Source organism: Aphelocoma coerulescens, chromosome 3, assembly GCF_041296385.1.
Source record: "Aphelocoma coerulescens isolate FSJ_1873_10779 chromosome 3, UR_Acoe_1.0, whole genome shotgun sequence".
NCBI lineage: Eukaryota > Metazoa > Chordata > Aves > Passeriformes > Corvidae > Aphelocoma > Aphelocoma coerulescens.
Window position 1 is genome coordinate 88,124,123 of NC_091016.1, and position 22,645 is coordinate 88,146,767.

General features: G+C 43.0%; 1 protein-coding gene across 6 annotated transcripts in view; it reads right to left on the reverse strand.

Annotated features, from left to right (window-relative positions):
• Window positions 1-22,645, reverse strand: part of ANKRD6 (ankyrin repeat domain 6) — an 89,616-nt gene that overhangs the window by 26,883 nt on the left and 40,088 nt on the right. For all 6 annotated transcript variants that reach the window (XM_069011156.1, XM_069011158.1, XM_069011152.1 and 3 more), the window contains one exon: window positions 6,998-7,254. In XM_069011156.1, coding sequence (XP_068867257.1) covers window positions 6,998-7,117 — 120 coding nt within the window. In that variant the 5' untranslated portion in view covers window positions 7,118-7,254. The remainder of the gene's footprint in view (window positions 1-6,997; window positions 7,255-22,645) is intronic.

The following is a 22,645-nucleotide window of genomic DNA, read 5'->3' on the forward strand; positions in this document are numbered from 1 at the left end:
TGTTCCAGCTAACTCAACAGCAGGAGGCATAAAATCCCCAGGCAACACAGGGATAAAAAGAAAAAAAGAAAGAAAGGAAACAAAAAAAAAGAACAAAATAAAATTTAAAAAAATACCAAACTGGCAAATCACTCCCGACCATGAACAATATGTCTGGATTCTGAGCATGTGCTCCACCACACTCAGATTTACAGGTCCTGACTTTCTACATTCCTTAATGCCAATAAGTAAATCACCCAATCCAGGCATCTATCTCACTTCCCAGAAGGTTATTAATACACCATGAAAACAATTTATAGCAATCTGTGCATGGAGAAGGAAAAATCCCAAACAAACCCAACTTGAAGCCAGCTCATGTGCTTTAAAAGGAAAGTGTCAACAATATGAATATATATTCCAGCAGGGAAACTTTCTGGTAAGATAACCAGCTCTAACCACTGAAAAAATGCTGACATGCAGTTAAAGGTACTGTGTTAAAAGTAAGCTATGAAAGCAGAATAGGAGTTTATTTGAATACAAGGGACATATTTTCTTCACCCAACACACCTTCCTGGGCAATTGCTGGCATCATTGAGCTGAAAGACTAAAGGATCATTTTCATTCCAGAGTGTGTGTTTCAGATTCTCTATCCAGAAACATAGGTTCAGAGGCATCTCACCTACTGGAAACTCTGAAGAGAGGCGTCAGGAACCAGACCTTCTGCACACATACAGTCCTTGAGCTCTTCCTACTTTAAAGGGACACGATAAACAAAAACTATGACGCTAGGCAGGAGAGGAGACTGGGAAGGAGGATCAATTCCAGAATATTACATTGATTAGAGCATCAGGCTTTTGGAAGAGTACTGATCATCTCAAGATTAATCACAGCCCTGCAAGAACCAGCAATGCCAGATTTTCTTTTTCTTCCCAGCAACATCCAAAGGAGAGTAGAGATGGGCAGTACAGCTGGACACTGTTCCAGTGCGGGCAAGGAAACACTGGACAAACATCAAATCCCCACAGACATACACACACACACGGAGGTATGGATGTACATACACATGCACATGCCAATCTAGAACAAACAGGGAGGAAGAGACAAGGCAGTTTGGGTGCCACTCATGTTGTGATGACCAACTTGGCACACAGCAAGCTTTGGAGAGAAGCACTGAACGAGTCCATGCCACAGCAGCAATAGTCAGGGCTGCTTTTGCCTTCATGTCTGTAAGTCAAACCAACAGCCCACAAACTTCTTCTCTCACAGCAATTCATCCTACCCAAAATATATAGGGGACAGAGAGATGAACACAGACAGACAAAACTGCCTCTGTGTATCTCCTCCATAAAGACATTCTGCACTCAATGCAGCAGCAAAGAGGGGGTTTATCTGAATACACACCAGGGTCCCAGCAGGAAAGAAAACATACAAGCCAGAGCATCCCCTAGATGCTCACTTCAAGGGCACAACACCAAACGCAGGGACTGTTCAACATGGAGATTACTGACTTAGAAGCTTGTGAGCACTGCCAAATATGAACTGCAATGATTTGGCGGTTATTACAAATACAAATGAGAGACTGCTACAACTTGGGATTAATGAACCAATAAAGCAGTCATTCATATTAAAAAAAAAGGCAATTTGGACTTCTATTCAAATGTAAACAATTGCTTCATGAGGCAACAAATCATACAAATGGTCCTGTGTCATGGACTTATTGACAAAATAAATGGGACCTATTGGACTAAGGCTGCAACTTCCAGCCACCGTGAAACACTGCTGTAGCTGTGGCGTGTATTCGGGTGGCAGCCCAGCACCGTAAACAGCCACATGAACTTCAGCAGTAAAATGCAAGGGTAGGTTTTTGTTTGCATTCAATCCATGCTCTAACTTCCAGACACTGACAGGCAGCTGTCGATACGCACCACTTAAAAGCAGAATTCTCTTAGCATCGCTGCCAACGTACATGCACTCCACAACCAAATCCATACAGGGGGGCCTTAGCACCATAAGCTCCATGATCTTTCCTTGTGTTTATGTATGTAGGTACTTTTATGCAGGTACATTCAGTTCTCCATCTCACCCTGCCCTTGTGATGCACAAGGACTGTTATTTATTCATCCATTCTGCACTCATAAAAAACATGCCTGTCCACATTTTATTGGAAAGCCTGAAAGCAAAGTCCAAGTCCTGTCACATTGTTCACACTGCTGATTTGTTAGACTGTTCTCCATGAATAACCTGCTCGCTCAAGTCAGCAGAAAGCTTCTCACTGACCTCAATAGGCACTCAGCAAGTTCCTAAGTGTGTGTTAGTCCCTTTTAATTTATCTTTATTTATTGTTTAAAACAGACACAAATAGCTTTTCAAACTGAAGGAGTGCAAAAATGTGAAAGCACCAAAATACATTTATTTTTTGTTTCTGCCTTAGCTTAAAAAAGAAGAAAAAGAGAGACTCCTTTAAAGAACTCATCATGCTCTGAAGTTGAGACTTAAAGTACCCTAGCATTACAAAAGTGTTGCCATATGGTGTGTTCATAACATGACTAGTTCAAATATTAAACCAAACAATTACTGAATCAAAACAGATGCACTACCTTTTGCATTTCTTTGAGGCTTTTCTCCTGAATTATCATCCATTCTCTGCAGAATTCAATTTTATAGCTTTGATCTTAATGCAGGAACCTGCTTCAGCACAAGTTTCTCATGGATTCACAGGCCTCTGTCAGGCATCCACCTGCTCTGGTATGGGTCTGCTTCCACAGGCTGCAGCTGGATCTCTGCAACCCCATGGACCTCCATGGGCTGCAGGGGCACAGCTGCCTCACTATGGTCTTCACCACAGGCTGCAGGGCAATCTCACCTCCAGCATCTGAAGAACCTCCTCCCCCTCCTCCACTGACCTTGGTGTCTGCAGAGCTGTTTCTCTCACATATTCTCACTGCTGTTCCCTGGCTGTAATTACATCTTCTCTTTACCTTTTTTTTTCCTTTTTAAATATGTTATCCCAGAGGTGCTACCACCATTTCTGACTGGCCCAGCCTTGACCAGCAGCACATCCATCTTGGAGCCACCTGGCAGTGGCTCTGCCACACGTGTGGAAGCTTTTGGCAGCTTCTCACAGAAACCATACCTGTAGCCCTTCCCACTACCAAAACCTGGCCATGCAAACCCCCATGTCAGGAAAAGGACAACAACATCCTGGAAGGACAGCAAGACACATCAGCTCAGCAAAAGTCCCAGTGCTTTTGTGCCAAAGATGCAGCTGTCAATAATTTCACTGAAAGACAGCTCTACTACAAAAGGACTGAAAGAAGGGACCAGCTTTCTTGCTTGGAAGAAAAGGCTTAAGTTCTTAGTTTTCCAGTTTTTGCAGCTTATTCACCAAAGTACTTGATAAGGGCACCTGTGTGTTGGATCAGCTGGTAGGTATGACCAGTTGTTCAGGCTATTTTCCCCATTTCATAAAGGAATCAGCTACACATTTCACACCTGTGAAGAATGTCAGACAAAAAGGCAGAAAAATGGAAATTCTCTCTTTGTCATAAGAGGCAGAGCAGCAACAGAGCCCCTGACCAAGCAGGTGCTCTTTGAGAAGAGCAGAGCCACAAAGCCTCTGCTGAGCACCACACCTGCCCTAGGCCACAACCCCGTGTGGCTGGCGGCAGAGGTCCAGCAACACAACAAGGGCTCAATGCATGTGCCACATAGTGCCACCAGCCCTCTCCCACTGTGGGCTCCCTGATGTCAGACTGCTGGCACCAGTGTGACCTAGGGGCCATCAGCTCCTCTTTACATATTTTAAAAGGCCCCAAATCTGGAACAAGCCCGAGTGTCCCTCACTGGAGTCAGAGGAGGTGCACATTTCCATGTTGACTTCACCTGCACAGATGCCTTGCTAGTAATGCTGCCAAAATGAAACAAGTGCATCCTCAACATAATGCTGAAGTGAGCACCCAGACATGTATTTTCCATTGGATTTTGTTTCTTTCATATTCTTACTCCTTTTTCTGAAATCATCTACTCAGAAGTGACAAAAATGAAATACTGTTTTGCAGCTGAATTGTTGTTTACTGACACAACAATTAACCACATCATATGACCTTCCATACAGGACAAAAATAGAACTGGACAAGTCGGCTATAAAGCATTTACTAGTACTTGGTTTGTTACAGAAAATATCCTTCATTTTTCTTGAGCTATGCTCAATTAATCCTTTCTGAATAAATAAATCTAGATTTATCACTAGATCCTGTACACTTTAATCTGTGGCTCTGCATTGTTATTCACAGCAACTGGTCTGTGCTTACAGATGCGGATCAGAAATACATTTAAAGCCTACTGTGATATGGGAACTTCTTCTTTCCCTCCAGAGAGCTTTGTTTCCATGTGTCTTCCTTCAATAAAACCCAGAGAATTCAGCAGGAAGTTTGCTTGACAAGTACCAAATCCTTTTTTTTTTTTTTTGGAAGCAAACCTCTACAATTTATAATGAGACAGAACAAACTGAAAACTACTAATAAAAGCAGAAGACATACAGGTAAAACAGGACTAAGGCATGCACATGGATAAATTTATTTTTATGCTTCATTGTGCAATGACTTTTATTTTGGGGGAGAAGAGGGTTCTGAGTTTCAACTTACCTGAGAGCTTGGTATGTTTTACTGCACTACAAAACGCCTGCCATCTAATTTCCCTTCTAAAATTAAGAACTCCTATCCTGAAAGTTGTTCTTATTTTGCACTTGTTCTGCTTACTGGAAGATTCCACAAGAACCTGTTGGTGTGATGGCTAAAAAACCCCTTCAGATTTCCAGTTCAAATATACCTGAGTCTAATTTCTACATCCTTGCTCTTGTGACAGCCTTGTCCTCAACTTTAAACAGCTCTTTCTCCTTCCAGCCTATGTGTGCCATCAGCTTAGCAAGCCAAGCTCTTCCAGGGCATGTTTATACAGCCTTTTGTAGGCAACTATGCACATGCCCTCCCTATGCAGCTGGCTGGCTGGCTGAGAGCCCCATGCAAACTCCACGCTGTGTATGCCTGAACAGGACACTACAGAGCCTGAACAGATGGGCTTTGGTGAGGGCACCAGGTTGGTCTCACACCTCTTTGTTCGCACTGGGCTCAGCTCTCTCTGGCTCACAACGTGGGAGGAGAAAGTGTGTGTGCGCCTCCAAAACACCCTGTATATAGTACAGCCTTGGCTGCTGCTCTGAGAGACTCTGCTCCTCTGTGCACTCCTCCACAGTCTTGCAGATCTGACTTCATCTCTTCTGAACAGGGCTTGTCACCAGGCTACCCAAGTACCGCATCTGTACTGTCTGTCAGTGTGCTGGGATGCATCCAGCATGACAACAGGGACAACCTCTGTCATCTTCCCTCTCTGGGCTCCACGAGGATGACCCACAACTTCTAGGAAAGAATAGCTACAATGCTGTAGTACCAGGTGAGCTACAGGGATGGCCTCAGAGCCCACAGCTCTCCAGCATGGTTGGCAAGCACATCTCTCCAAGAGAAACTCCAGCACTTTGCACCTGCTGCGATTTCACTGCCAAATGAGCTTTGTTTTGATTTTCCACACAGGGTAGAACAACAAAGCAAGGGAGCCACTTATGTCATATAGGAAACAAAAACCTGTCAACTCTAGGAAATCTGCATTATATCAAATTAACCTGATTTTGTGTTTCAAAGTCAAATCTACACTGTTTGTTTCTTATTGTAATTAGCAGAGGTCCCTCAGCAGCCTCAAAGCTCATCATCCTAAAAATCACAAAAAAAACAAGGAAAAGAAAGCCAGACAAAAGAAAACACAACCACAAAACCCTGAGCTACCATTCAGGTATGTGTAAGTCAGTATTTCCTGGTCTGTTACTGACTACCTTTAATAGCTGTTCATCAGCTACAGAGCTGCTTGGACAACAGATCCAAACAGGCAGGCATCTACATGAGACTATTCACGCTTACTACATCTGTGCTTTGTATCTACCAACAAGAGGATAGTTATTTTGGCAAACAAAACTTACAAACACAGGTTGTCCTTGGATCACTCCAGCTTTCAAAATAAATATTATCTACATCTCAAACACTGTGAAGGGACTGAAAACAACTGTCACTGACAGATAAGTATTCTGTCTTTTCCTCTTTTTATCAAATGTGCTTTCTATCTGCAAATATTAGCTCCCATATATATGGAATGTTCAAAACTAATATGGAAACACAAATACAGATAGGATGGAGAACAACAGTTCATCAAAACAGCACACCCCAAATTTTATGTTACAGTTCTAAAGATTTAACTTACCTAGTCCGTTTTAAGGTTTTTTGCTGATAAAACCTTCTTGCAACAGGCAATTACATCTCATCTTTTCTAAGACAGTATTATTTATAACATGTTGAGCATTAGGAATAGGTAAGCATCAGTTTGAACTCTCTTGTATCTAAGCAGAAATCCTTTGACTCTGACTTTATCGCAAAGGTATGGGGAACACAATTTGCAACCCCCAAGTTTGAAACTGACTAAGGAACTACACAGAACAAATCAATAATGATGTTGGGTATAAGTGAGGCTGCTGCACCAAGAGACTTCAGCAACAAGAAACACTTTCAGTGTCCCTTTACCCTGCCACAAGAGGTGGCTTTTCCCCATCCCCTCACCCGGGGAGATGGGTGCCCTGAACCGCCTTCTCTTGACAGTGATGAATTGCTGCATTCATCAGGTCACACAATGTTCAGAAGTCAATGCATGCTTTGAAAAATGTTGCTCTGCTCTGTCGACACACCATGTTTCCAAGGACTAAGTGTTCATCACAGCTGCACCCACTGCAAAGGGTACAAACACAAGATGTGCACTACGTTGCAAATTTGCATGAGCTATTAAATGCAAACTTTAAGGAAATCTGAACACTAACTTCAGTCACATTCAAGTTGGTAAAGCTAGGAGGGCATTTTCACAGACAATGGTTTAGAAGAGTTACATTAGTTCCCAGGGCTCTTGCAAAGCATTTTTCTCTCGTTACCTTGGTAACTGCTACCTTGGCACCCCTGTTGATAAGCTGCACCACATTCTCCACTTGGCCTTTGTAGGCAGCTACAAGCAGGCGTTCTGAAAGCACAGCGACCACATCCTGCTGGCTCATGAATTAGGAGAGAAAGGTTTTCAGGTTTCTTCAGTCCAAAAACAAAGGCTTGGGATCAGTTCAAGCAGCATGCAGGCAGGCGAGGAAGGACTCCAGCTCCCTGGACAGTGACGTTATTGCTATGCCATCCTCTGGACCTATGGATCAGAAAACAACACTGCTGTCAGTGAGATTTCAGAAACAGAGCACTACAGCAGCTCCTCCCTGAGTCTTCATCTAGCATTGGTTTGGGAGGGGATCACAAAAACTCCTCAGAACTCCTGAAGACATTGCACTTCTGTTGCAAGGCAGAGAGATGTAGACAGTAGCACAATTCCAATGGGCCCTCATTCCCCTTGGTTGGGACAAAAATCCTAAAACTTTCTGAGAGTTTAATTCTCTTTTGGCCTAACCTCTATTTGTGTGGTCCCCTTTCATCCTCTTTTCCCCCCCACCAGACTTCCCAGTCTTTAACTAGCCAAGGATGGGTTAACTACTGCTGGCCAAAGGAACAAGAATAGGTTATAGTTACTGGCTGCTGATACAAATATACAAACCTCTGCCCTAGAAGGATTGAGTGCAGTCAGCAATTAAAGGCAGCTGACTGCTCCCTCACGAGTATGAAATGCTTCACAGCCTCCCCCTGAACCATCCCAAGGACACCACTGGGAGAGATCACAACCTGCTATTGGGAAACACTCATCATTGCTGTCACTGAGAAATTATGTTCTCCCCACAGAGCTGACATCATGCCCCACTGACCCCAGAAACAACTCAGATTTAGCACTCATCATGAAACTATGTTTGTCTGGCCGGGCTCCACTGACCCATCCAACGAGCCATCAGAGCTGGAAAGAGCTTTCTGATATAATTACAGAAAATGTATTGACAGATCACTTTGAGCTGTGGGATCCAGAACCTGCCCAGTTTGGGAAGATTTCAGCTTTATTTGTGCTTTTCCCACTTTAGTATTTAATTGTTTCAGTATAGGAAAAACACCTTCAAGATATCCAGTGTATTTACAAATTATTTGTCCTCCTCTCTTGAAATATCACTGCACTGCTCCTTAACAGCCACCAGTACTAAACACTGCATAGTTCCAGAGTAATAGGTACAGGGTCCAGATGATCTTGGAGATTCATAGTGGAATACAATGTCTTTCCCCTAATGTTATCCTTTAAATCCATCTCAAAACAGCAATAACTAAAACTGTAGGTTAATTTGTAGTAGTAGATGGTAATAGCAGAAGTTAATTTGCACTCCTATGGTAATTTATATTAAAGAATCTTAGAACACTTTATGAGCTTTAATTTTTATAACACTTTTTGAGAGGTGAACAATATGTAGAAGAATATTACATGCATTTTAGAAAAGGGTCCTTGAAAGCATAGAAAAATTACTGGTTTCTCTGAGGTCAATAGAAGGTTATGCCAAAGCCAGCAAAAACTCCAGATAACTGATGCTTGACTTCCAGCTGTAAGCATTAGGCAATACTGATTCTAGGTAAAAGACTCAGGTTAGCTTTTCCTCACCTTTCCCTTCCTTTCTAAGTGCAAACATGCTTGGAGCAATATGGAAATAGCAGCACATTTATTCAGAGAAACCAGACAAAGAGTGTCTGAGCCTCAGAGTAACACAGGACAACAGAGGAGTGGTGCTGTACCCTGTGCCACTGGACTGGTTTCACCCACACCCTCAATGTGATGAACACAGTTTGTACACCCTGGTAACATGGAAAATATGGAAGATGGAAGAAAAACCCCTCATGTCCTTAACTAGCACACCATACCCTGCTCCTCTGGCTCAGTGCTCTACACATTATAGTACGAACCATTTAAAAAGCGCCAAGAAATACAGATGGTCTACACTTAGTAATTTGATCTGTGACAAACAACACAAGTTTCAATCTTACCTTCTCAAGTATTTGATTTCCAGTGACTCGTGCTTCCAAAGCAAGCTGAACACCTACCCTCCCTCCATACCCCCCACCACCCACCCATGATCCCGGCCCCCTCCTCCCAACACATCCCTGACCCTCCCATCACATCTCGAAGTGCTGCTTCCATAACCCAGGAGCACACCCCTCACCTCCTTTCTGTGACCAGTACACAGTGCAGGGCACACCTTACAACAGGGAGCTTTTCAGGCAGAGGGATGGTCTGTTTCTGTGCCAGCCCCCGCCCAGGCAGTGGTAGTTTCCAGGTGAACTGTGCCATCACTTGTTTGTCCCCATCCTTACCCCTAAGCTGGCTACCAACACTTTGGCTGGAGTCATGTACAACACACTGACATCTTAAGACATCTGTGGTCAGATCCTGCTTGGTTTTCTTACCTCATAAATTAAAAAAAAACGAAACTAAACAAAACAACACAGTGACATCACTGTCACTGACAGATTTGCATATTTACTACAAAAATCTCAGTCTCAATGGAGACATTTTCCTGACATACCGACATTTCTGAGCAATTTTGCAGAAACCACAGATGCTCATCACAACCACACCACCAGAAAGACACACTAACACCTCAACAATGTAAGGCTGGAAAAGTCTGGATAATCTATGCAAGGTAAATGCTGGAAATCATACTCCCTATTCGATTATTCTCCCTCTCTCATGCTGCCTTCCCATTACAGCAGCACACGGAGATCATAAGCCTCCTCCTGCCATGCCCTGCCACACTGGAGTGATGGACTGTGACGGCGTCACTGCTATCATGGGCTATCATGGAGTTTGCCTTCTTGCCTTTTCCACCCCCTGGATCATACACAAAAGCATAGCAAGGAGCTGATTCAGCTATCCATCTTTCAGGGTTATCTCCCACTTTGCCCAGGTCTCCAGCAGGTGTCGGTCCTGTTCCCCGAGGGCAGTCATGGCACGAACCTGGCTCCTGCTTGCACAACAGGTCACACTCCCTACCACATCTGCTTTACATCTCCTCAGCTGGGATTATTTGCAATTCAGAAAAGAGTGTCCAATTAGAATAGGAAGCCCAGACAACTGAAAGACCAACTTTCCTTTTCTCCTGAGCTGGTAGAAAAAGGTGATGGGTGAACAGTGGAAGTGGGAACAGCCTTCTCATTCCCCTCCCCATGGACCCATCCCCAGCAGAGTGGCTACACTGGCAGTGGCATCGCTCCCCCCAGCTTTAACTCTCTACGTGCCTCAGACACACAGAGCATCTTCCCTTGACCACGTCTGCACCCCCAGCAGCAGGAGGAAGGTACCAGATGCCCAAGGACTGCAATTAAAAGCTTGACTGCTCCTTTCACACCCAGATGGTGCAAAATGAACCCGACAACACGATTACAGACACTGCATCGCATCCCTGCTGCCAGCACCTGCTGCCCAGAATTAAATCCCTCATTATCACCCCCAAGATCCAGAAGCTCAAGGCAGGCACAGAGCATGAGAATATTCAAACCTTATGCATTCAAAACAACAACAAAAAATTATTTTGCTTTAGAATATTTTTAAATGAAAAAACAGCCATCTCTGTGCTTCTTTGTTTAAGATCAGATTACTTACCTGGGGCAGGCTGGGAAAGCAACACCTACTTCCCAAGCCTCTCCAAGGAAACTGGCCAGATGTGATGCCCACAGGTTCAGTTGCTGTGTTGTGGGTCAATCCCTTCCAAGGATAACCTGCTCAGCCCTGAGGATAACGTGCTCACCCCATCGGTGGAGCATGGAAAAGGACAGGCTGACTGTGGATTAGTATTCCCGATTGGCAGCTGCAAGGCACCGTCCCCAGGCGCTGAGGTCCAGCTGCATCCCCACGGATTAAGCCCTCAGCTCACTGAGCCACGCTGCCCTATGGATGCTTAGAGATGTCTGTCTGGGGTGGCACAGCACGGTGTGGGTGGGCAGCTGGCTGCTCCGTGGCAGGGTTGTAAAGCTCCCAGCTCCGTCCTCTCTCCCATGCAACTGGCAGAGCTGGCAAAAAACAGTCTCTGCACCTTCCCCCTCCCCAGCTCCCTCCCCTCCAAACTGCTGCCAGGCTGCTTCAGTGGCCGTAGCACCTACACATCAATAACAAAAAAAAGCATAGGAATGATGATTTTTCAAAGCCAAAGGACAGTCCAGGAAACATCACACATCACAGATACTGAAAGGCTAAGCAATAGACTCTCCTAAATTCATGGGAAGGGTTAAAAGCAGCAGCTTCCTCTCTGAGGGAAGAGAAAAAAAGCCAAAACTATGAAAGATTTAGGAGCTATAAGCTAATCAATTTTAAGAAGTCCTCTGTGCTAAATGGAAGAGATGATATGCCAGAGCACAGGTCATTCACAATGCAATCACTAAGCTAAATTAGTATTTGAATAAAAGAATGCTTACATAGCTAACAAAAAGTTTCCATGTGAACTGAGGTACAAGATGAAAGGTGAACAAAAGAAGAATGGACTGCAGTCTCCTGCAAGGGATCCCAAATTCTCTTTTTTAGTTTATCACCCAAAATTATGCTGAACAGAATCACAGAATCATAGAATAACAGAATTTCCTGAGTTGGAAGGGATCCACCAAGATCAATGAGTCCAACTCCTGCACAGGTTGGCCCCAAAAATCCCACCATGTGCCTGAGAGCATTGTCCAAATGCTTCTTGAACTCTGGCAGGCTTGGGGCTGTGACCACTGCCCTGGGGACCCTGTAGGCCAAGAAAAACTCTCAGCACCTGGTAGCTTTATTTTATTCAACATAAACAATGGAATAAAATGAGTCTAAATTATTTTGGAATACCCCAATATTAAGATATGGAGCCAGACCATTTTGTTATGGGAGGGTACATAATAGCTACTATTTTATAATAATAAAATTATATAATTTTATAATTTATAATAAATTATAATAATAAAATAATAAAATAAAAAATAGTCTTTCAAGAAAATTTCCTACATCTAAATACTGCTCATCTTTTCTTTGCTTAACTCTCAAAGCAAAATGGCTTTCTTTTATTAGTAGTACATAACAGTATAAAATCTATAAAATGCTCTTTTCCTTGTCCAGCCTCTTTGCAAAGCAGTTTGTCATACATAAAATATGACGTAAACACTAAGATTGTATTCACTTTAGAATAACAGCATTATTCAGCAGAGTGGATTATTGCATTAGAAAGAGTGAGTTTCCTGGAACTCATTTATCATTTACTGCAGGATGCTGATATATCTGCCATTTCTCTCAGCTGACTTTAAAAGGGTTTGTCCAAGACAAGCAGCACTACTTCCCTTTCAGTGGTTTTTCTTTAGTTCCACCATGGATCCAGTATAAACTACTCAGGAGAAATATCTGTATATTTCACCGAAGGGAGGACACTGCCTCTCACCCCTTCCTGCCCCAAAAGAAAGTTAAAAATCAGTCAAAGATGTAATTGTGAAAACCAGCAGCAGCTTTATCTGGAAAACACCAAAGCCCCCCACCAGGTTGAGAACAATGTGCTTTTGATTCACACTTTTCTTCTTTTCTTTTCATCATCATCAATACTATTTTTGGAGTTAGGTTTTACACCAATCAACATTTTGAACTGGACATCTACACAGACATTTAGTAGACTGTATGTTGGTCTCTGGGGGGGGTTACTGTTTTCATTATGTGTTTTATGGTGGCAAGTACAATTATTCAATTTTCATGTGGACAGTTGCATATTCATCACCCTAAGTATCACCAGTGTCTGGGACATCTGAAAACATTTTCCGGGCTTCTTTTTTTTTCACTTGTTGCTATTAATTACTTCAACAATGACTATTTAGCAGCCTCCCAGGGAGCATCTGCATGACAGTTGCTCATCAGGCTTCCCACCACAACCAGAGCAGACTGATTGATGTCACTGCTCCACTGCAGGTGGCCACCCGAAGCCGGACCGACGGCCAGCCCCGCTTGGCAATGAGCACGGGGAGACAGCGACTACAGCTTCCCCGACTGCTTTGTCCAGCCCATCTCTGTTGCCTGGCCTCCACCACTGGCTGCACTCAATGTAAATCCTCAGCTGCCTGGCAGCTCTCAGGCAATGCCTTGGTACCGTCAAAACCAACCTCCAGAGTGGCACCTGCCAGGCAGAACGCTCTTGGAGAGAGGCACAGACACATGGAGACCAGTGACGAAGATCAGTGGCAGTTTCAAGTCATTGCTTAGACATTACTAATCTTGTACAAAAACAACTGTTTTTCTTCCCCTTTTACTTACCTCTCTGCCATGTAGCCCTGACCTCCCTTACCCAACACACAGGTTATATACTTACCACCTTCCATATAACATGATTTGGGGGGTTTATTTGGCTTATCTCATTGAAGTTTCACAGTTTTGTTACTCCCCACTCCCTCTCCTTCAACACCTGCGTGTCAAAACCACTCAGTAGAAGCAAGCTCAACTCACAGCAAGCCCTGTCAGTTGAGCACTATTTACATGACAAAACAATACCTATTGTTTGATAGGGGACAGTGCCAGTGTGCAAACACACAATCATGACATATCTGCTCCCATTTGCATAAAACCAGTTAGGAGATCTTTCCAGCTGACTGCTGCTTAACAGAAGTGCCGGAGCCTAACCTTGGGAACGAAGCAGACACATGGATGTGCTCATGGGAGAGTGGGGGTTTATGTTACCCTCACACACAGTGGGGCTTCTGGATGGGAGAATTGTCCCTCACCATCACTTTCTGTGCAGGAGCCAATTAAAATTACTGCAGGACCTCACTGTGAGCAGAAAGTGCCACAACCCTTTCCACAACCAACTCCCTTTCCTTCTCTGCTGTTCTTCCCTCCTATCTTACCCCCAGAGCATGTCCTCTGCTGCCAGGGTTCAGATTACCTTTAGCACGGACAGTATCTGTCATTCAGTTTGGGAACCCTGCTGCTGCCAAGTCAGAGTGCCGGTGAAGAGGTCTCCTCCTGCCCATGCATGACCTGAACCCTCTTCCCTGCTAGCACAAGCAGTCCCACACTCTCCCAGATGGCATAAAATAGCAATTCAGGTTAATACTGAAAAAGACACTCCAGAAAATTTCAAGAAAAAACTAATTCCTACATTTACAGATTTTTTTTTCAAGGCCAGAAAACACCACTACAATAAACTAATGCCAACCAGCACCAAGGCACAAACTCCTATTTGAGCTAGTCCTATCTTTTATACACATTATTAAAGATGTGCAGCCAGGCAGTGATCAGGAAATGCTCTGGCTGACTGCGCAGAGAAGAAAAGAACACACTTCCCAGCTTCAAAATATTTTTCAGCTGGCAAAACAGCACTGGAGATGTTCTTCCTCTTCAAGAAAAACATGACTTAGGAGCTGCCAGCAGCAATGACGCAGCCCCTCCTGTACCCTCACAGCTGATGTCTTGGGAGAGCACAGGGAGATGTGGTGAGATAGGTGGATCAGTGTCTCCCAGTTCAGCACTGAATCATGGAGACAACGTGAGTTGTTCGGATATTGGCACAATATTCCCCAATATTGCTAGGCTTCTGGCATGAGAGCAAGGGTCTGGCAGGCAGCGTGTCAATTAAAAGCTTAACAAGGCTCAAGCTGAAAGCCAGTGGATGAAATCCTAGGGACGGAGTGGCCAGGGTGGGAGAGAGATGTATTCAGGCAAGCATGGGCAGAAGTGCTGAGTATGTCCACTGTAACGCCCAGAGAGGTGTGTGCCCCAGTTATGGTGCACACCGTTACCATGAAGAGATCACGATTTTTCCGGTTGCCTCCCACCCCAGGGTGCAACAGCAAGAGGAAGCACAAATATCCAGGGATTTGGCACACCCTGGAAAATGGGCAAGTGAGAGAAACCAAGCACAGCAGGGAAGCAAACACAGAGGTCATATTTTGTTGCATGGAATCACCCCACCAGTCAGCACAGCTAGGACAATAATTCTCATTTCCTAAACCCATGCGCTGATCCCCCAGTTCTGTTGCTGAGAAGCTGGCTGTAACTCCCAAGAAAAAAACATTATTGATGAGGTAAAATTAGCTGCACCTGATTCACACAGGGAACCACTTTAGGAAAGGTCCCAAACCTGCTGAGTCTGCCAGAAGGCTCACTCTGACCTCAGCAGACTTTGAAAGAGCCCTGAAAGAAGTGAGGAGCAACTTTAAATCATCTCTGAGGAGATCCTAGTAAGGAGAGAAAAGTGTAGGTTTAAGGACTTTATCCACAAGTTTGGGCCAAAGACAGCAAAGACTCTCTAATGTAGTGCACAAAGCCTTCATGCTGCACACTTCCCATGTTGCTCAATGTTTTGGGTTACACAGCAGCAGCTGAAGGGGACAAAGCTTTTTCCTCTTGAGACCAGGGGCTCAATTCTGCTTTGGAAGCCAGGTCAAATCAGCTACCAAAACTGCTGTTTCATGGCTGTGCAGGATGCTAACGACACCCACAGAAGGTCTCTGCTCCAATTCTAGTGCAAAGATGTTCATAAATGACAAAAAGATTCCAACACATCAAAGGATACATTTGTCAGCAGTTTCAGCAAATAGACTGGACTACCACATGAAGGCATGTAATGGCACAGAAACTGGGGCAATGAACAGAGATTTCAATACTGTCAGTGTTGTACCCCAGGCAATTACAACACTCTCTTCCTCACAAAATAAGCCGGTTTATCAAAATGAGACCTTGTATTTTTCTACTATATTGACAAATGTAATGAAGCATGGAAGATCCCTCTATAGGATCCCTGTCCCCGTTACAATTTCCTTTACTCCTTCCTTGTCTAGATAAAGCACTGAAGTTTTTTTGTCACTCCCCTCTAGATCTCTTATTCCAGCCCTCTGCTCATTCATCCTCTGACATAGTTCTTTTGAGGCTCAGTACTCAAAACTATGGAGAGTATTTGCAGAGGACTCTTGACCTGAGCAGCCCTAAAGGCAACCTGGTTGCAAGGAGAGAATTACTGAGCAAATAAGTGTGCTGAAATAGGAAATGCCTGCTGGACTGTGAGCCTGGGAGCCAGCAGCATCCTTGAGAAGTGCAGTCAGCATCTTTGAAGGGCAGCTGGCATCCTGAGACACCATCGAGAAGTACAAAACCAAGGAACTTATTATCTGAAAAGATGAAGAAAGTGGGAAAGGTGGAAAAAGGGGAAAACATCCTGAGAAAATAAGGTTCAACAACTGCCATTGGGTCTTCTAACTGCAAAAACAGGAAACAGTCTGGTCTGAGATATGAGAAATCATCATCATCTACTGGTTCTCCCAGCTGAAAAATAGAAATTAAGAGGTGTCTTGGCTGCTGTCATACACCCTCTAATGTCTTTTTGCCATAGAAAGGACTTACTTTTTACCCAAAGTGGAGCTTTATCCTCCGGTTATTTGCTGCACTGCTTGTGGTTTTTCTACACAGGTTGAGCTCCCTGCACGAACTTTACACAAAATCTCCTAGACAAACTCTTGGACTCTCATTAGGGATGTCTGGCTGACTCCCAGCTTCGTGACGAGGCTTATCATTGACATGAGACCCTGCCTGTCACTTTACTGGTCTTCCCCTGGGACCACTTCTGTATTACAGAATCCCTGAAACCCCCCATGGTCAAAATCTTCTTACTCCCACAGGCCAGTTAACCCTTCAGGTCATGACAACCATGCAGTTAATAATTCCCTCTGATCTCCTCTACAGATCAATTTCTGCATCCCAGAGCTCTGGGCTTGCCTTTCCTTGCAACGGCATCAGACAGATCAAATTCACTTCCCAGCACACTCCAAATTCTCAGACTTATTTCTGTGGCTTAAACAGTAATTCTCTGCCTTGTAGCAATCAGAGATCCATTCTTACAGTGTAGTGCTTGGCACTCAACTCAGCAGAGTTTAATCCTCTTGATTTTGGACCCAGTGGACCTAAATCCCCATAGATTTCCTCTCCTTTTGAAGTTCCTGCATTTCCTCCCTACTCCACCCTCCCACACTGCTTAGAGGTCATTTCTGTCCCATCACCCAATTTGTGAATTAATGATTAAAAGCTGTTTGTATTTTTCATAAGCTGGGGGCACCAAGAAGAACACAATTGAGTGTGAGGAGCCCAATGGTCCCGTTTTAACACTCATTTCTCTATAGTGACACAAGCAGGAGGGGCAGAAGCAGTAATAACTTGCAGAGCCAAAACCCACAAACATTTCAGGCAGCAACAGAGAATGTATCTACCTGGAAACCCTTTTACGTTGTATTAAAGGAGTGTTACATCCTGTTTTACAACAAGCTGCAGTCCCCTCAGGAATAAAGCAATTACTTTCATTAGCAGCAACCCATGACTGCTTAATCAATACAAAGTACCTAAACAAGCCAAATCTTTGCGAAAAACAAGTTCAGGGGATAAAAATAACTTTAAAAATAAAACTAAAAAAATAAGGTGTTTTGCACACATTCTATGGGCTGTATGCACCACATCAGATTACATTTTTTACTGCTTTACTGTATTGTGGTATTAACTGGAAGATCTCTTAATGCTGACAGCATGGCTGATTTTGCTTTCATGTTGGCTTGCAAGGGTGACAACAGACAGCTGTGCAGGGATTATCTCAATGGAAAAATCTCTGGCAAAACCAGAAGGTGCAGTGTTGATAGCATGATAATGACGGATGCTTTACAAGGGAAAAGACTCTCCTTGGACACTGACAGTTAATAGTTCTCAAATAACTCACTCACCTCTTCAATCAGAGGTATCTGTCATGGAAGCTGAGGACAGTGGGACCAAAGAGCTGGAGTAAACATCTGAAGCAAGCACTCTACCTTACCATGGGAAAACACTCAGTTTGGAAAAGAAATGCAAAAAGGAACAGGTGTTGAAAGCATCAGCAAATCTCAGTAATGACTTATCTTCTGCATGGACTTCAGAAATCACATCACACTCTCGGGTCTAATTTTCTAAGCCCTAGTCAGTGATCCCATTAGGATCCCAATAGTCTAGGACTAGCCCAGCTAGTTCTCCATGTTGAGAGTGCCTTATTTTCCAGAAACAATGAAAAACTTCAGCACATGGAAAGCTCCTCCTTAAGCAGAGGATGGGGCCCCCTAGGGGGAAAGTCTGTGACTTCATCTTGAAGAATTCGAGCTAGCTAAGCTAGCCTCCTGCTTAGGGAAATCCCATTTCAGTGGGATGTTTGACACTCCTCAAGCCACTGGTTCCTTAAAAATGCAGTTCAACAGAGGTGTACAAGGACAGCAGAGGAGGGGAGGAACTGCACACCCCAAAGAACACAGCAGCAGGACATAAATACCATAACCCAGTGTCACAGGTGTAACTGCAAGCTCTTCACAACCCCTCATCACTCAGGAACTGGAATGCATTTCTAAAACGCAATTCTGCATGGCATTATTTTTATAAATTTTAGACAAAAAATTTTGAAAGGTTGTATTTGGTTTTTGCTCATTCTTAAGGATCTACCATTCAGTTTTTTCTGAGGAACATTTTACAGCTGTGTTTTGCAAGGCAACCTCTAGAGAAGGACAATGGGGATGCCAGCTCCAGTCTTTCCCAGTGCTGACCACAGCAAGTCTCTGTACCACAGTATGGTACACTGTTCCTGGGTGAGGAGAAACACATCATAAATGGAGCATCACAGAAGACTGAGAAACACAGAAATTTAATACCAGTGCTTTCTGCAGCACTCAGCTGCCAGCATACACCTGGGCAAACCCAGACGTTTCCTCCTGAGGTTTACACACCCATTTCCCATTATAAACAAGTTCCAACCACAGCTCTCCAGTTTGGTTCCCACAAACTGACCTCTGAAAATAAAATTGTGCAGCTCTCACTGCTTCGTAAGGACAAGGAAAATGCAACAAAGACCTTCATATCTTCCCAGAAATCATGTGACAAATCAATAAAATCAGGAAAGGAACAAGTTCACAACAGTGTTCAAAAATGATGGAAGTCACTTGGCCTGCATGAACTTTTGAGAGCTGAAAACTGCTAAGGATAAATAATCTCTCTTGATCTCTGATGCAGAAATCATTGCTGAAATGCCAGTTCAGTGACTTCAATTAGAAAATGCTGTTGGAAGACCTTACCATCCCTCTTTCCTACTAATTAAAATCACCACATAATTTAGCTGCTTTTGCTATCTTTTTTCCTGATGTGTTCTGATCAGCAGATGTGTTTAAGTACAAAAACCATCTGATAATACATAAAGGCATTGGAAAACTAAACACTAGTTATGTCTGTGACTTGACCTTTTGGTACAATGACAATGTTAATGTCATTGTACAAAATTTTGTCAATGACAATGTCATTGTCTTGTGAATACACCTTGCTGTTTCATTTTAATTGGAAATACCAATTGAAATATAAAGAACCAAATAAATAAAAAGTATTAAACTACAGGTCGATTATCAATAGTCACATTCAAGATGATGTGCAGAAAGACATAGCCTGACATTAGAATCAAGAAGCAAAACTTGGAGAGACATCTCCAGAGCTCATCCCTTCTTACAGCTTGGATGAACTTATATGCTACTTCTGTTTAGGAATAAATGGTATACTCTTAAAGCAGGTTCCTAAAATATCTCAGAGGTGGTACAAGTTCCATAGGTTATGTGCTGTTACAATTGCATATAAGAACTGGGAAATTAGAAGGCTCTTTAAAAAAAAACCAAACAAACCAGAAACATTAGTGCAGAAATGTGATTAAGCCTAACTCAAGATAATTTGATCAGCTGTATCATTCTGTTCATCTCCCCAGGTTCATCAGGAAGACAGCTAGTGTGATTTCACTTGGGTATCTTATCTCTTATCTATACTCTTTGAAAACTGTATACTAACTGAAGTAACTCCACATCTATTCAAATTGTCTGGCAAATAGTACCTACCGTATGAAATTAACACAGCATGCTGCTAATTCACACATTATTTGTTAAAGACTACTCACAGTCTGAGACTCGGTTCAAAGAAAGGGGTCCAAAAGGTGAAATAGATCCCTGTTCTGTATTTGTGAGGAAAAGCAAGTGGCAGCAATTGGACAGAGTGGCAGACAGGGTAGGAGAGATCCAGCAGCAATGCCATGAACAGCTTAAGAGCCCAGGCGTGCTACCCAGCATCTTGTATGAGATCAGGGAACAAAAGCATGGGCAGGATTTCAAGAACATTGGGGACTGCAGACAGATGACAGCTGATGTGAGGCTGAGGAGGAAGCACACATTGTAACCTTTGGTGAGGAAGAGGTCAGGAAAGATGCTGCCCAGACTGAAATGTGCAAAGCTGGACTGGAAAAGGCACTGGTGCCACCAACAACTACTGACAGCACATTGATCAGTAAGGGGGAGAAGGGAATTGCAGAAGGTACCTAGAAGTGCAAATGTAACTGGTGATGGTCTGGTCTTTTTTTCATGCTGGAAGAGGTTCAGATGAGCTTATGCTGCTCGCAAAACCAGAGGAATGAGACGTGAGGGTGGATACTAAGAGAAGAGATGAAAAAGGAGAGAAATGGTTTGAGACTGCACACACTCATCAGGGCAAGTGGGGGGGTTAGCAAAGGAGGACAGGCAAAGAACTTCTGCCTTTGCTGAAGAACGAATGGCTTGTAAGAAAGGAGAAGAGAACACAAGCAGTGAAAAAGCTTATTTTGCCAATATTCTCTTCAAAACAATTGCTGAGTTCCTGCACTGAGAGAGAACTGGAGGGAGAAAAAAGGGAATCTCCCAGGGACAAGCCCATGCTGCCAAAAACCTCACTGGGGCCGTAGGGTAAATACTGATAATAAATTACTGCTTCTTTATAAACTGGCATATTTGTTTAGTGCACATGATTAAAGAAACACTCAGGTATTTCCCAAAATGCACTCCAGTCCGTTTAGGAGGAGGTATTTCAAATTTTCTTTAGGTGGGAATAGAACGTTTATATACTCCTCTCTTTTGTATCAGTCATGCAAGTCTTTGATAATAGAGATTATTACCACTTTTCTCCCTTCTCCCTCATTTTTGATATATGGACAAATCACTTAAAAAACCAACACTGTAACTGTGATATATAAGGGAGCAAATTTAATCACTGGAGATCAACAACAAAACTTTAATTATCCACAGTAAGACAAGAATTTGGGTTTAAGAAAGCATGACTCTAAAACACTAATAAAGCTGTCTTCATCTTTGAACTGCTGCTATGAGTGTTAAGCATTTCAGTTTAGATTAAATATTGCATTCATTCAATTTGCAGAGTTTTTTTGTACACTGTATGTACTCAGAAAAACATACAAAGCTGTACAAACCTGAGTTTAGCCAAAACCATTATTTTTCATGCATATTAAATACATTTTAGCAGCATAAATATTAGTTACTATATTGTACAAGAGTATTTGTTCCTCTATAGAACCATCAACTGAATATGTTCATATACTTACATTCAGCTAATAAAATGCTAAGCATCTACCTTTGAAATATAAATATGTTGAGCTCCACCAGGTACCTGGTGTACCTGGCAAAGTATTTTAAGTGATGTTGGAAAACACAATGAATTATAAAGCAAAGACTGACAAGGCTAGACAATGTTGATACTGATGCTGTAAGTATTGTTTAGGTTTTAATCTTCTAAATCCAGGGAGACAGGTTTGGTTTAACAACTGTTTGTCAATAGGACAGTATCTTTGAAAATCAGCTGTTCAGTGAAAGGTGATGTTTTTCCTTAATACTGAGACTGAATAAGGTGGGGTACCTACTTTTCACAATCAATCAATCAATCAATCAATCAATCAAATCATCATCAATCAAACCCTATGTTGGTAAAGCCCACCTAGAGCCCTCCTGAAACACATTTGTTTTATTTCCTAATGGTGAGAAATCTTTGGTCTGTCATGCTAGAGAAACAGAAGAATAGCGAAATTCCTGTAAAAAGGCCAGTCTTACTGAGAAATGAGTTCCAATTAAAGCCTTCCACTGATGCCATAAAGACAAATTAGCCATAAAAAACAGACACAGAATTATTACCACATGCAGCAGCAATTTTTTAAACTGAATATTGGATTGATTGTACAAACCTGTCCTAAGAAGGGAGGCAAAAAAGAGCTGGCACTGTGCTTTATATTTGAGGAACAACACTCACAAAGGGTAGTGTGTAGCCATTCACAGTCAGTGCTTATATTTTGTTATTAACCAAGTCGCTGCAAGCTCCAGATGAAAGCAGAAACAGATGTTCTGGTTTTTTTGAGACTTTTTGCAAGTTCAACCCAGTGCACTGGGGACACATCTGTCTCTGGCTGCACACCCTGCAGAGCTGCACTCCCTACAAGCTCTATCCAAGAAAAGATGATTTTCCTGTGCAAAACTGAGTAGAAAAAATGGCAGACCTAGCCGGGCTAGGTTTAGCACAGTGTATTGGATGGTGTCTGAAGAGTGTTCAATAATGTGCATTATCAGGGCATGATATACTGAATTACTTTCAAGATGACTGAACTTCACTATTTGTGCAAAAAAGCTGGACTGGGTGATGTTGCAGCAGCCTTCAGTAAAGGCACTAAATTGAGAGCACAGTAAAACCCCCTCTCACATCAAGGCATGGGGAGAGACAGAATCTGTCCAAAGACCCACTGTCACAGCTCATACCTGTTTTCATGAGGCAACATCCAGAGGGGGGAGATGGTAATTGG